The sequence below is a fragment of the Talpa europaea genome, assembly GCF_964194135.1.
Source record: "Talpa europaea genome assembly, chromosome: 3".
NCBI lineage: Eukaryota > Metazoa > Chordata > Mammalia > Eulipotyphla > Talpidae > Talpa > Talpa europaea.
Window position 1 is genome coordinate 29,506,203 of NC_140069.1, and position 15,770 is coordinate 29,521,972.

At 36.8% G+C, this 15,770-nt stretch overlaps 1 protein-coding gene across 1 annotated transcript in view; it reads right to left on the reverse strand.

Moving 5' to 3' along the window:
- POP1 (POP1 homolog, ribonuclease P/MRP subunit) overlaps positions 1 to 14,781 on the reverse strand; it is a gene marked incomplete at both ends in the record, with an annotated part of 47,164 nt that extends 32,383 nt beyond the window's left edge. The window contains 10 exons of the mRNA XM_084230532.1: positions 4,361 to 4,480; positions 4,852 to 4,963; positions 7,397 to 7,490; positions 7,606 to 7,862; positions 8,440 to 8,627; positions 9,047 to 9,134; positions 9,971 to 10,219; positions 11,710 to 11,885; positions 12,867 to 13,034; positions 14,640 to 14,781. Coding sequence (XP_084086658.1) covers positions 4,361 to 4,480; positions 4,852 to 4,963; positions 7,397 to 7,490; positions 7,606 to 7,862; positions 8,440 to 8,627; positions 9,047 to 9,134; positions 9,971 to 10,219; positions 11,710 to 11,885; positions 12,867 to 13,034; positions 14,640 to 14,781 — 1,594 coding nt within the window. The remainder of the gene's footprint in view (positions 1 to 4,360; positions 4,481 to 4,851; positions 4,964 to 7,396; positions 7,491 to 7,605; positions 7,863 to 8,439; positions 8,628 to 9,046; positions 9,135 to 9,970; positions 10,220 to 11,709; positions 11,886 to 12,866; positions 13,035 to 14,639) is intronic.
- Positions 14,782 to 15,770: the final 989 nt, after the last annotated feature.

Here is a 15,770-nt window from a genome sequence, read left to right on the forward strand (position 1 = left end):
ATGAAAGAAGCCAATCTAAAAAAACTAGATGTTGTTTGACTCCACCTATATAATACTCTGGTTAGAAGAAGCAAAAAAGGATGGAGACAGTAAAATGATTAGGGGCTTTAAGGAGGAAGAGAGGGGTGAACAGGCAGAACACAATAGATTTTCAGGATAGTAAAACTATTCTGTGTGATACTATAAAGATAACACATGTTGATATGCACTTATCTAAACCCACAGAAATGTAACATCAAGAGAGAACTCTAATATATGATACGATAACAATGTGTCAAGGTAGATTCATGGATTATAATAAACTTGCCACTCTAGGACAGGATGTTGATAGTGGGAGAGACTGGTAGTGTATCAGTGAATTAAGTTTTAAATCATAAACCAGACACCTCATTGTCAAACTATAAAAAAAAAAATCAAAGATAAAGAAAAACTTTTGTAGGAAGCAAGCTAAAATAACTCATAAGGGCTCCCAGCTTAGGAATTCCCCAGATTTCAACCCAGACACACTCCAAGTAAGAAGAGAATAGAAGGAAATATTTGCAATCCTAAAAGATAAGAACTGCCAGCCAAGAATTCTGTCCTGTGACGTTATCAATTAAGTATGAAGGTATAACAAAGGTTTCCTCAAACAAACAGCAGCTAATAGAGTTTGCCACCAGCTGACCTGTTTCTCAATACTAAAAGGAGTTCTTATACAAGGAAAGAAAAACTGAAGCACAAAATCACAATACAACACCCGTAGCAAGAGCAAGAATACTGTGAGTCAACAACAAAACACTAACAGGGAGGAAGAAATAAGTAGAACCAGTGTAGTTAAATGTTAGAGAGCAGACACCAGCTCAAAAAGGAATTAAACACAGGAATTCAAGTAAAACCCCACCGGTAACCACTAACTAAAAATCCAGAATAGGCAACTACTGATAAAAAAAAAACAACAAAGAAATTGATACAAGTACTATGGAAAGTCATTCAGAAAGAGTAGAGAGAAACAACAGAAAAATAAAACAAGAAAATAAAACAAAAATCAAAAACAAAATGGATAATAAACAGTTCATATCAATAATTACACTAATTGTGAATGATCTGAATTCACCAATAAAAAGACATACGCTAACGACTGGTTGAAAAATTCCAACCATAAGAATTTGTTTATAAGAGACTAATTTAAAACCAAAATACAAAAACAAACTAAAAATAACAGGCTGGAATAAGGTCATCTATGCTAATAACTCAAAACTAAATCAGGAACTACTATTCTAATATCCAGTTAGACTTTCAACTAAAAAAGGTAATCAAGGACAAAAATGGACACTATGTAATGACATAGGGAACACGTCACCAAGAAGATATAACTCTTATGAATATTTATGCTCCAAATACAGGAGTATGTAGTTCTGTAAAGCAACTATTATTAGGCATAAAACAATGTATCAACAAAAATAAATCAGTCAGAGATTTCAATGCCCACTGACTCAAAGGGATACATCATCCAGACAGAAAATTAACAAAGAAATAAAGGTCTAAAATGAAGTATTAGGTCAGATGTATTTACAAGACATTTATAGTTTTCCATTCTAAAAGCAATGAATACATTTTCCTCTCCAGTGCACATTGAACATTTGCAAGAACAGACCATTTACTAAGACATAATACAAATTTCAGAAAATGTACAGAAATAGAAATTGTATAAAGCATCTTCACAGACCGCAATGCTGTAAAGTTAGAAATTAACCTTAAAAGGAATCCTGAAACAAACCAAAACACATGGAGACAAAACAAAATGTTTCTGAACAACTCTTGGGTCAATGAAGAAAGCAAGGAAGAGAAAAAAAGATCTAGAGACTAACAAAAATGAAGACACAAGCTACCAAACCCTATGGGAAGTTTTAAAAGCAGTACTACATGGGATGTTATAGCAATACAGGCCCACATTTTAAAAAAAAATCTCAATTTAACAAACTACTCTGCAATATAAGAAATTAGCAAAAGAAAAAAGCACCAAACCAGTAAAGGCAAGAAATAATAAAAATTGGAGCAGAAATAAATGAAATAGAAATCAAAAAGATAGTCCAAAAGAGTAAGTGGGAGGATATCAAACTTAAAAAGCTTTTGTACCTAAAAAGAAAACACCACAAACACAAAAAGGCAACCTACAGAATGGGGAAAAATGTCTGCATACCACACACTTGAACAACAAACAAACAAATCAATTTTATAAAATGGACAAAGGACTTCATTTTTCTAAAGACATCCAGAGGGCCTACAGACATGAAAAAATGTCCAACATTACTTACTATAAGAGAAAAAAATCAAATTTAAAGCACCCTGAAACACCACCTTATCCCTATGAGAATTGCCCATATAAAAAGAACACAATTAACAAATGTTGGTGAGGTTTCAGTGAAAAATGAACTCTCCTCCACTGTTGGTGGGAATGCAAGCTGGTAGAGCCCCTCAAGCAAACAGTATGGACATTTCTCAACAAAATAAAGATGGAAGTTCTGTATGACCCAGAAATACTACTATTAGGTATTTACCAAAAACAAAAACAAACAAACAAACAAAAAACATTAAAAATCTAATACAAGAAAATTTATCTACACCTATGTACCTAGTAGCACTGTTTACAATTGCCAAATCATGGAACCCACACAAGTGCCCATCAATAGATAAATGGATAGAGAAACTGTGGAGTATATATTCAATGGACTATTGCACAGCTGTGAAGAATGATAAAATGGTGGCATCTGAGACAAAATGGATGGTTTGCGAGGTGATTACATTGAGCGAAATCGGTCAAAAAGTGAAAAATAGATTTCAGATAGTTTCATTCATCTGCATAATATAAATACCAAAAAAAACAATGACATGCAAACAATAGAAGGAATAAAAATTTGAACTCTGCCAAAAGAAGATAATGGTTATCAGAGGGAATAGAGGAAAGGGTTGGGAGGGATGGAAGAGCTAGGAAAATGAGGTATGGCATGAATGGTTTGGTGGAGGGAGGAAAAAAGAAATCAGGGGAATATTTAACCTACTTAATAAAATCAAAAATAAAAACTATTTTAGGTCATCATAACACTGAGCTTCTTCCAAGAATTATACTTTTATTAATTGAGCCAGCCAATCCAAGCATATTTCTAACTTTTGTTTTGACTATCATCCTAGACACTGTGTTATGTTTGTTAATAATATCAGTACACTGATTCCTTTAGAAGTTTAATTCTTTATATAGTTCACATGCCAACAGTTCTTCAAAGAAAGTACTTAAAACGGGTTTTAATAAAATAACATAGTGACTTTTTACAAGATGGTAAACTTTGTATAAATTAAATCATATTTCTTAATATAGGCTTTACATTTCCTTGAGCTGATTCATATTAAAAGTTTCAAACAGATTTGATATGTAACTGCCTCATACCCCCAAAAAGTATTTGAGACAGCAAGAGAAATGAGTTTAATTACAGCTTTGAGATATAATGAAAGTCAACATTTAATGGTATAGTAGATGCCACAACTTTTATGGTTCTATCAAACCATATTGCTATTAAAAAAGAAAAGAGGCAACAACACATTGATTCAAGTATTCAGCTCCACAATTAACTTACCTGTATTTCTTCAAGCTATCTCATTCAATCCACCTTTCATGTTGAGTTCTCACAGAGTAATTTAACCTGCCCCCTTAATAAACTATCCAACTTAATATGCTATCCAACTACATGTGGAGGTAAAAAATTTTGAAATCATTACTACACAAACCTTATTCTTTCTCCAAAAGTTCAGAAGCTAATTTTAAGTATTCTTCCAACTATTTGTGCTTAAATATAATAAATACAATGAGGCTATCACAACTGTTTGCTGCAAATCCCAGATCAGACTAAAATTTTAGCTAGTCCCTACATGCCCAGCCAAACAACTCCCTCAGGTCACTGCCCCTGAGTCTAAACCAGGACATCTTACACTGCAGCACCTGGGATGGCCTTGCCAGGATTCGAACCTGGATCATCTGTGTAGTGAGACAGAGGCTTCCAATGAGCACAAGACCAGCTGCGGGTGCAGATCCCTTCCTCACAATTAAAATTCTGAAATGCCAGGCATTTTCAGGAAACTCAGTTTGCAGAGAAACAGGTCTTACTAGATACTAGAAATAAAGAACTCAGGGAAACAAATAAGCATAAGGATCAGGCTACTTTCACAGCTAAAAGATACTTTCACACTGCATGCTATCTCCTTTAATCATATCACCTGGACAGCACCTTAGTCTTCACAGATAAAGTCACTGCAGAGACAGTGCTGACACACCCTTCCGGTGGGACTGACTGTGCAGTGGTAAGAAAAACCAGGAGAGTAAGAACTTTACCTTGGCATTTTTCCGGACTGGGTAAAACTTTGAACCTCTTCTGAGGCAAATTTATTCGTGGATCCCCAACTGTTAGTCCTAGAATAGTCCCTGCTGGAATTTCTGCTGGTGATGTTATTCCTTTAACACAAAACAAACAAGAAAATGAGCTTATTAGAAAGTCATTCACAGTACCTATATATTTGCTCGTATTTTCACATTTTTCTAAAGAAACTTTCTTGGCTAATTATCTAATAACGGGTATTTCCCTTTTTTCCCATTGGTATTTTATAGAATAAAATTAACATTCACAAAAAACAAAATTTTTTACCAAAAAAAACCCCAAAACATTAACTTCAGACACTTCTTTTAACTGCTTTCTTTATTCTAACAAACCATTAGAAGTTAAAAAGCACCATTATCTGCAGGTAGCCCAACTGCAAAATGTTCTTTTAACCCACTTCCTGCTTCTCCCTTCTACCCTCACACAACCCAGTCTTCCCTCTGTATACCTCCCAACAATTCAAAAATGGCTTCTTGTCTGTGATGAAGAGAAACACTATCAGGATCCTTACAGGTGTCAATCCACCACTGGTGAGGTGTCTTCTCTGTGTCTTCACTCCCCTGAAAAATAACTCCTGTTCACCAGACAAATAGCGAACCAGACGTAATAATTTTGATATGATTAATATTGCCCCCCCCTTTTATTCTGCATGTGGGAATGAACATTTTTATGGGGGGAGCCAGGGAAATTGCACTACATTAAACACAGTAATTAACAGCAGACTAACTACTCTTCTAATTAGCAGGAAGGATAAAGTTATTTATTATATTTTTCTCAAGATTTAATAAAAGGAGCCTGCCTGGTGGCACAGGGGTTAAAGTCTCAGTGCAATCAGGCTATCGCCAGCCACTACAGCATAAGTTCAATCCCCGGCCAGGGAGCTAACCTACATGGCACAGCAGACCTCTCCTGTCTCGCCCACTGCTCCCCTCAACAGTGTATTTCAGATCTGCCTATTCTGCTCCTCACTGTCTCTGGTGAATCCTCTCATCCCCCAATCCCGTACCTCTGGCCTACACTACAATTCTCATATGCATAAATAAATAAAAAGAAATCTTTAAAAAAAAAGATTTAAAAAAAATGTGCACAGCTTTCAGAGAGCTACCTAACCACGCTACACACACCTGTGTTCTCTCTCCAGTAGAGTAACTACAAAAGGCTTTGTTTCCTGCTTTTCTCCCACAATTGCCAAGTTCATCATCACCAATTTAAGCAATAAAACCCTCCTCACCAAGGAAAAAACAAACCATACCTTTTAAAGAAACTTTCAGCTAAAGGATATATATGTTTTGATTACAGTATTCATGGAAATTTCAAATAAAATACGTAAGTATTTAACTTATGTTTTATTCTTTAAAGCAAGGTTTCTTTTGAGCAAAGTTTCCTGTGCAGGCCCAAGAGAACATAGACATGAATCAGTGAAGTTCAGTGAAGTGGGATGTGCTTCTACAGATTCTACAGAAACAACCTGTGACATACGCACCATTTAACATACAGAGACGCAGAAAGCACAGCTTAGTGGTTTAAAGTACAGGCTCTGGGACCAAACTCCCTAGATTCAATTCCTCTCTCTACAATTTATTTGCTTAGAATGAAGCACCTACTCTGTTCCAGACACTATGCTAAGCACTGGGGGCAGAGCAAAGAATACGAATGACCCTGTCCTTACATCATGAAGCTCACAGTCTAATGAGACATGCACATTCCATAAATACACAAATAAATCTAGACATAAAACTGAGGAAATGTGCCGGCTGCAATGAAAATGACAGGAGGGATATAACTTAATTTGGGGGATCAGGAAAGAATTCTATAGGGAAATGATATAGATGTTGAAACCTGAAGAGTAAGGAAGGCTTAGTAAAGCAAACAGTAGTAGGAGGTTGAATGTTTAGGCAGATGGGAAAAAAGCAGGTGTGAAGGTTCTAAGGGAGAGGAGAACTGACATATTCTAGAACCTGAAAGAAGGTCAGTGAGGCTTAAATGCAGCAGGAGAGTAAAGATGAAGCCAGAGAGGCAGAAAAGGATGAGATTACTCAGCCACATCAAGGGCTTTGAATTTTTCTTAGTACAATGAGAAGCTAATCAAAAGCTTTCAATCAGGAACAGGGCAAAGTAAATGAACCGTTAAAAGGCCTTTCTGCCTCCAGCCTCCTGCAATGAAGAATGGAGTAAAAGGGGCACCATCAAAGGAAAAAGCTGCTTCAGAATTCAGGCAGGAGAAATAGTGAGGAGGTAGTGAAGAGAGACAGATGTAGCCTTTTTTTTTTAAAGTTATCTTTCTTCTAAAAGTTTAAAATTTCAACAGATTTATCACCATATTTACCATGTCAAATCTGTGAGAGGCACGGGCACCACTGGAAGGTTAACTGCTCTAATAGAGGGAAACAAACCGAACCCAGACCCAGTGAGTCGGATTCCTAACCTGGTCTCTGCTCTCTACACCTGCACTGTCAACATGGCAGCCACAAGTCACACACAGATATTCAAATTTAATTTTCAGTTTAATTTTTAGCCACATTTCAACAGCCAAATGTGGCTAGTGGCTACGGTACCGAATGGCACCAAGGCATGTCATTCTTACAGAAAGTTCTATTGGACAGACCATTAAAACTGGATCCAGAAAATATGCATTACACAAATACAAACAAAAAAAATTGGCAAACACTTTCGGAGACTCTAGGGCTTCCCTGTTACCCTCTATGGGGCAGAAGTTAAGACCTTTTTACCAGCCTTACAAGTTATGACAGTATTTCAATCAGAACAAAAGTCATATTACTTATTCACTTAGATCTGTTCTTCGTAAAAGATAACAAAATCTTGAGTAATAACTTAGATCTGTTCTTCTTTGTAAAAGATAACAAAATCTTGAGTAGGGAAAAAAACATTTATAAACCATGGGGCAAAATGTTATGGCATTATATATTAGATTTCACAAGTTTGCTGAGAAGGACTCAACTAAAACAGTACATTGCAGTCATGTTTACTCTTACGGTGTGGACAGAAGCAGTTTTTAGTGCCTCAGTTAGGATGGCATGTGAAAGTGGACCAATCAGCCGGAATCTGTTCATCTCCATTGACAAATCACTGAAAAAGAGAAAAAGTCTTAAAATGGAAACTCCCAAACATATCCAGTGTCTGTGCCATGGCAAAAATAAAGCAAGTCTTCACTGAAAATATTCAAAGCAAATCCAACCCATACCTGATTACAATGTCTGTGGTTGGAGAGATCCAAGAATATGGCTGCTGTGGATCTCTAGTTCCATCACCGCAAACTTTTTTAATTGGTTTACCATTTCCTCCATCATCTTTCCGTTTCCTTTTCTTGCCAATTTTCTCATTAGACAATTCAGTTTGGCTTTTCTCTTGGGTTGCTGTCAGACAGGGGTCAGAGATGCAGACAGCTGGTATGATCGGTTCCACACACTGGCATACCGCCTTTATCTCCTCCAAGATATCCTAAGAACGTAATTAAACACTACTTTTAAATTTAGATACTTGTACACTACACATTTTATTTATTGGTTTTATTTATGTAATTTTTTCTCTTAAAAATTCACATTTTTATCCCTTCACTAAGTAAATAAACTAATCTGACCAAATTTAAGAACAAATTTAAAGAGAAAATTTAGAGTCTATTGTATAGAAGCAGTTAGTATGCCCAAAAAAAGGGGTGGGGGTAAGCTCAATGCAATCTTAAAAATTATCAAAATTGCTCAAACCAATTTCTCATCTTCAAAAAGCCTCTAACAAGCACCAAGAGACCAATGACCCAATTCAGGCAAAGTGGAAGCATTCATCCAAACACAACATTTCAAGCCACTTGCACAATGAGGTTGATTTTTGTCTCTACTCCTACTGAGGGCTTCCTAAAAACAGCCAGGTCAAGATTTCCTTCACTAAATAGTCACATAACTCTCCTATCATATTCAAACACCAAGCTATCAGAAAGCCTTTTATACTACTTAATTTCTATGGTATTGTTTTCCAACAGTAAGCAGTTAACTATAACAGGGAAATCACCTTAAGAGTTTACCTGTTTAAGAGTTGGATGAAGCCAGATCCACAGCTGCCTGCTCTCAGAAGTGTCACCAGGGGCCCTCTTTGGCTTCCAAATAAATGTAGCAGGCCCCAGCATTTCTCTGGGGTACTTATTTGCGCGATAAAGCATGAGACTGCCTTGGCGCTTCCCAGACAAGCAGTGAACAGCTGCAAAAGTCAATCCTGCCAATAAATGAAACCAACATGTCATGATTTCAAGTAGTGACACTGTAACATTGCTTTCCTGAGAGCCACATTTGTTTCACTGTCACCCTCCACAACGAAGAGATTTAGGTTTTGATCACTGCCTGGATCAGTAAGTTCTGAATAAATACTTCCTAAATCAATGATTTACTGAGTTTCCAGTTTCTTCCTGCCTAAATTCACTGCACCAGAAGGTGGTTCTCTCACTTTACACTTGACAATGTCAGAATTATTTAAAACCACCCCAGCTTTCCTTATATTACCACAGTCACTGGAAATAAGAATTATCTCACATATTTTTATATATGTTTAAATTCCAAAATGCTTAGAGCAGACATTTGTTCATGAAATGAATAAATATGCAAGGCCTAAAACAGAACTTAGCTTTGAAAGTTTACCTGTGTCTAGGCTACACATTAAAGAGAGTGCCTTTAGAATCTCTTCCTCTTTGCCCTTCAACTCCAAACAACAGTAGTAGGATAAATCCTGCATAAAGAGAGAGACACAATTAAATACTTAGGAATTTACATGAGGGGGACACTACAGGAAGCCAAGAGGTACATCAGAAAAACTTCTAGTAGTTCAAGACACAGAACAAACTGCTAAGCCTTCATAGGTCAAAATCTGAAACCTGCCTATTCCTATTATATTAGCAAATATTCTTAAACCAATTTGAGCCAAAATTAAAATGAATTTCCATTTAAGATATAAGTTATAGTGTCCTACATTTATAAGGAAAATTTAAGTTCTATGGAGAGTATAAAACCTGTTGCCTCTAAGTAAAGGATTATTCCTCCCCCAAATTTACCTAAACTAAGAAATCAGCATAGAATAAGCAAACTTATGTTGAGGTTAACTTTGACTAGCTAATACAGGACCTCAAGATTACTTACGACTGAGCCTAGAGATACATTTTCAAATTAATTTAGTTTATATTCCTCCCCTGCTCAGTCTGGGCTATTACGTGCAACTTTGTGCAATGTATACAGAAAAAAAAGAATAATAAAACACCTTACCAATTTAAATAAGATGAAGAGTTATCAGACTGAGCTAGTAAAAACCAGTATGTTAAAGAATTATAATAATATTTACTAGTCTCTAATGGGTAAGTGGGTGCCAGGCACTGGGCTAACTCCTCACATGGATCGTTATTTAACGCTCTCAATACCAGATGAAACTGAAGGTCTTACTGTTGTCTAATTAGACAGAAAAGGACACCAAGACAAGGATTATTACTTGAAGTCATACCATGAACTGTTCAGAAAGAGTATAAACAAAAAGAAGAAGAAGAAGAAGAAAGAAAGCCAATCGGAAAAGCATACCTGGAGGAGGCAACGATGGGTCATGGCTCGATAGCAGGCTCGGTGGCTTTTCACTGTTGGCCTCTCTCCAAGGCAATAGCCCCACTTCTTGACCATGTGAAACCGCTTGGCATGCCAGATGTGAGTTTCTAACCATATGTTCTTCTTTTGTCTACGGTTAAATTCCAGCATCCGGTTTATATGACATCTTCGAGCTTTATGGCATTTATTTTTGGAATGCTCTTTTTTCTGATGTACTGCTTTCTCTGCCTGTATTTTCAAGAAGACAGGCAGATCCTAGTTTAGCCATCTCAAAACATGTTAAATATTAGGAATTCACGCAACTAATTCTAGATTAAGTAGAATACCTTATAAATCCTACTAGCTTGCTTCAGTTTTAACTTGGTTATTTCTCCATTGAAAGAGAAGGGAGGCCTCAGTAGAAAAATAAAGAATTTAGAGGCAAGCAAACCTAGGAAGGAGTCACAGTTCTAGCACTTACTAAGAGCAAGCAAGCTTCATGAACTATTAAGATTAGAGTATTTAAAGTGTTCAAAACAGTAACTCAAGCTTATTGTGGCTTTTAATATTAGAGACCAAGAGAGAATATATCAAATGTTAGTTGTTTGTTATTGTTTTTATTGTTTTATTTTTAACCTCTAAGAACTTAGGACCAAAATATCAAAATGGGGGGAAAGAAACACATTTCATGTCAGTCAGGAATCGACAGACAAATATTAAACAGTCTCATTGGGAAAGAGACTTTATATTAAATCTGAAAAGTACCATATTCCTGGTTAGTTTTTACTCTTAATCTCTTCCACAGTCAAGCGAAATTTTTATGGGAAAAAAAAAAAAAACAACACTTCTCCATTACTTTGTAAGCCCCTTAAGGATAAGGACTTCACCTTGAACTCCAACCCCACCCCCAGCATAGAACAAGTAAATAGCAAGCCCCAACAAAGAAATTTTTAATCAATTAGTAAAGATATGATTCTCTTAGATAATGTTTAAGCCAAGAATTTTTGTGAAACCAAACACAATTAGACCTGAACAAGATTTAAATCCATGTTTAAGCTTTCAACTCTGAAAACATCAGAAAACAAATACTGTTTTGCTTAACTTTTAAACTATAAGCCGGTCATATCCCCAAAAGTACAGCTAAAATTGCATACCTGGTAAGAAGGTCAGAACTTTGTTTTAAATCTACCAGGGGAATATCAACTACTTAATACTATTAAAAGAAAGGGATTCCAAATGCTGTATTAAAAGCAGCTGTAATTACCAATGGCCTATTAATCTGGAGAGGAAAGGAGTAGATGAATAATGATTAAGCCAAAATACATGTGAAATGAGAACTTTGTTTTGCTTTGTTTTTCATTTTAATAAATTCTATTCAGTTAATAGTTCTCAATTTCTTGGGTCTCCCCGGTGGCGCAGTGGGTTGAGCACAGTGTTGTGCAGACAGCATAGCTGTCTGCAGCCTCTGCAGCACCGGTTTGATTCCCAGCTGGTCAGAGAGATTCCCACATGGCGCGGCAGACCTCTCCTGTCTCGCCCACTGCTCCTCTCAGCAGTGTTTTCAGTCAGTCTGCCTGTTCTGCTCCCTGCTCTGTCTCTGGTGAATTTTCTCACCCTCCCGCACCTCTGGCCTGTACCCCAGCTCTTGTATAAATAAAATAAATCTTTAAAAAAAAAATAGTTCTCAATTTCTTTTTGGAACTACTTCCCTACATATTTACACTAAGTGAAATGTCTACCTCTTTCTGGGCAATCTCCTGTAACCGTCGAGGAAGGCGTTTGACATTGTGGCTCATGGCTCTTCGTCTCATGTGACGTGGCAAAGTTTGGAAAACCAGTGAATTAGAGGACTTCTGGGTCACTGCTTTCAACATGGCACTGATTTCAGCAGCTCGGGCTTGAGCAAATGTAGCAGCTGTTGAAGAAAACAGCACCATCATTAAAAATGAGTCCTGAATCGCAACTTTTTCTAGTGGATTTCAGAAGAAAGATTTGAAGTACTTCTTCACCCACCACTCTCCAATCCCTGAATAGATTAACACTAATAGTGCTTAATTCTGTTATACAGTTGCGAAAGTATTCTTCTTTGACTTACATATTTTTCAAGTTTTACACAAGGATCCAGTGTTATCTTTCTAATCAGAAAAAGTTCAACAAGCTTGCAAAGAGTTGTTTAAAACAGAGGGCTACATATATATGTGCAATATAATCATGACCATTTATAAGTACAGTAATCACAAAAATAAAACAGAAAAAAACTAAATTTTAACAATAGTTTCAACTCCAAGATCTTTTTTTCCAAATATGTGGCCATTACTATTATTAGTCTTCTTTACTAAAAAATATGCCTTTTTGGGATGAATAAACAGAATGCTAGGAAAATTTAAAAAAATACTTCTGAGAATGCATAAGGGGACCAGAAGGCATACCAAGTATGCACACAGAATACAGGGGTATGTGGTAGTGGTGTGAGGGTGCTGGGGGGCATCAAGATATGAGGCTGGAAAGGGCCTGGAGGACAGGTAAAGGTCTTGGTTGTCCTTAGAAAGTTAAATTTTATTCCATCTTTGAATAATGCAGTATTAAGGGATATGGACAGCATTTTATATTTAAAAAAGAGGAGCAGCATAGATTTAAGACAAAGATAAACAGTTCACATATAAGGACTTACAAGACAATGGGGAGAGAGGAGAACAATCAGAGGCAAGGAGGTTATGGCCAATTTCTAGGTTGGAAGTAAGAGGGGAAGGAAGAGAGGAGAGAACGGGGAGGAAGGGCCAAGACAAAACAGAGGGCATTACAAATCTGATTGCAACAAAAGAAGAAAAGAATTCTGGTTGCATTCCAAAGAAAGAGTGCAAGTACCCTCAAACCGCACTTCTGTACAAATACCTACCAGTTATATACTTGGGAATCTCCTGAGAAGTACCCTCAGGACCTGCTTTCCATCCTCCCTTTTTTTTAAAGGTGACTTTGGAGGCAGACTGCTCATTTGCATCAGGATCAGGCAGTGAATGGTGAGTCATTTTGGTTTGACGATGTCTTGAAGTTCCAGAATGAGGCTCTAGCATATTTCAAAAAGAAAACAAAAAGTAATATGTCAGTCTTATCAGAGATAAGTATTCTAGTGAGTAACTAGTATTTGTGAGATGGCAAAACTGACCATGTTTTAATCCTATAACCCCCTATAACTGCTCTATAAGGAATCAGGATCTTGGGCAGGGAGGTGATTTAAGTTGCCCAAGGACATAGAGCTAGGAGGCAGCATATTAACTACTCGTGTCAGTGGGACATGTGAAAGAACACATCAAAAAAGAGATACAAGGTAAATTTCCTGTACATGCAACATGGTTTTAAATCTAAATTCCCTTAAACACTATAATCCACTACAATAAAAGATCCTCAGTCTTTTATTGTAAGTCTCTTGTACTCAAGTCGAGTACCACCATGCTAAATTCTTTAAAGAAAGAAATACAAGCAAAGTCTTTATACAAATGTCTGGGCATCTGAACCATTCTGACTTTAAGATAACATCAAATCCTGTACTGAATGAAGAGACCAGTAGAGAATTTCAGTATTCCTGTTTATTTCAGCTGTAGTGTTAATCAAAGATATATTTATTTATGCATGCAAGAACTGGGGTACAAGCCAGAGATGCCAAGGGGTGAGAGGATTCACCAGAGACAGAGGGGGAAAAGTACAGGCAGACTGACTGAAATACACTGCTAAGGGGAGCAGCAGGTGAGACAGGAGAGGTCTGCTGCGCCATGTGGGTAGCTCCCTGGCCAGCCAGGGATCGAACTCATGCTGCAGAGGCTGTGGATAACTTCATAGTGCTGTGCTTAACCCCTTGCGCCACCAAGGAGGCCCCACACTTCTTTTTAAGTGTCCCCAAAAAGTTCTTGGTCACTTGCTTGCTGTCTTCCCAACCTGAGCTTTTGAACTGCTGCCCAATGAATAGCTACCTTCTTCTTAAATGAGGTTATAAAATCAATATACAAGGTAATGCAGGTATGAGGACTGCACTGTATTTCCTTTAGGAAATATAGAAGTTACAAGGTTTGACACTGTGAGTTTATATCAGTTAGTCACTGATATTAGGTAGAGAAAAATACAACAGCTCTAAATAGAGCTGATTCTCATTAGTAACAGTAGTTATGTTCTATAAAGTCACAAAGGACATAACAAACACTGAACATAAAAATCTCACACAGATTATAATCTTAAATCATAAAAACAAGGCATCCTGGTAGATTCTAATTCCTTTATTTTACAAAAAGAAAATGAGGTTCAGAAGTGTTAAGTGATGTGTCTAAGGCCACCCACAATTAGAATTAAACCCCAGTCAGAACTGGAGCTCCTTGCACTATGCTGCTCTGCCCTCTGCTAGCTCCATCCTTCTGTCATTTTAGGATGAAAGTTGAAACAAGGCAACTGGGAACACCCATTTGGAGTGACTCAAAATTTTCTCCCCACCCTGCACTTTCCACCAATGACCACCCAAGTACCTTAGTATCAAATGCCAATGACGAGATGAATTCGTAAATATGAAAATAGCAAATGATGAGGGCCAATTGTATCCGTTTTAAATTCAGTTCATTTACTCAAAAGGAGTTGACAAAAGTAACCTGATCCAAATGGGAATAGAGAGAGATCATGTGTATCTTACCTGATTTCTGAGCTTGAAAAGGTTTTCTGCCTCCATTATGGTGCATTACACCTCTATCAGCCACAAAGCCAGAGGATAAAGTGACATTGGTGGGCTGGTTTCTCATTTTCTTAGCATGTTTTCTTTCTTTTGCGTTAGACATTTCTGGAAAGAAAATAATGCATTTAGTACTGTGAAAGAGAATTTCCATTAACTAAAACTAAATTTAATGAATTCATTACTAAATTTAATGAATATTTGTACAACGGTATAATAAATATAATAAATCTCTATTATAGAAGATATGATGATATAAAATGTTATCATGATATTGATCTCCAGCAGGGATTCATAACCAAGTAAATGCTTGGTTATGGGTAAGCAGAACAAATACTTGGTTTTGGGCAGCAGAACAATTTTAACAATATACTATAACAAAACTCATGACTATGCTTTCAAAATATGGTACTAATATTTTTGGGCAATAATTGACTGCAGGGGGAGGGAACTACTGTAGTTTAAAAATAAAAAGCATCCCCATTCTATTCAATTTAAGCAAATTTAACAAGCTTTCAGGTACCTGTTATGTGCTGGGAGTTGGGCTGTTTCAGGCTGTGTGTTATATAAGGATGTGGCCTCTAAAAAATTTTAATCATTTTAGGCAAATTACATTTATTGAGAACTCTATGTCCTAGCCACTATTCCCTACATGCCCTGCTCACTTAATTCTCATAGCTCTATGAGGGAAGTACTAGTACTATCCTCATTTTACAAATGCAGAAATGGAAGCACTGAGAGGTAACATAACCTGCCCAAGGCCACTATGCTTGTTGTGACTGTTCAAACCAGGCAGTCTGGTTCTACTCACAATTTTTTTTTTTTAAATACTAGAGAGTATTTATTGTAAGAGTCATTCGATTTCACAGCTGAGAATATGCCTTTTAGAACTGAGAAAATTTGGTATTTGTATTCACAAATACATACTTTTATATCTACTCACAATTCTATTTTATATATATATTTTAAAGATTTATTCATTTCTATACAAGAGCTGGGGTACAGGACAGAGGCGCAAGAGGGTGAGAGGATTCACCAGAGATAGAGCAGGGAGCAGAACCAGCAGACAACAGAAATACACTGCTGAGGGGAGCA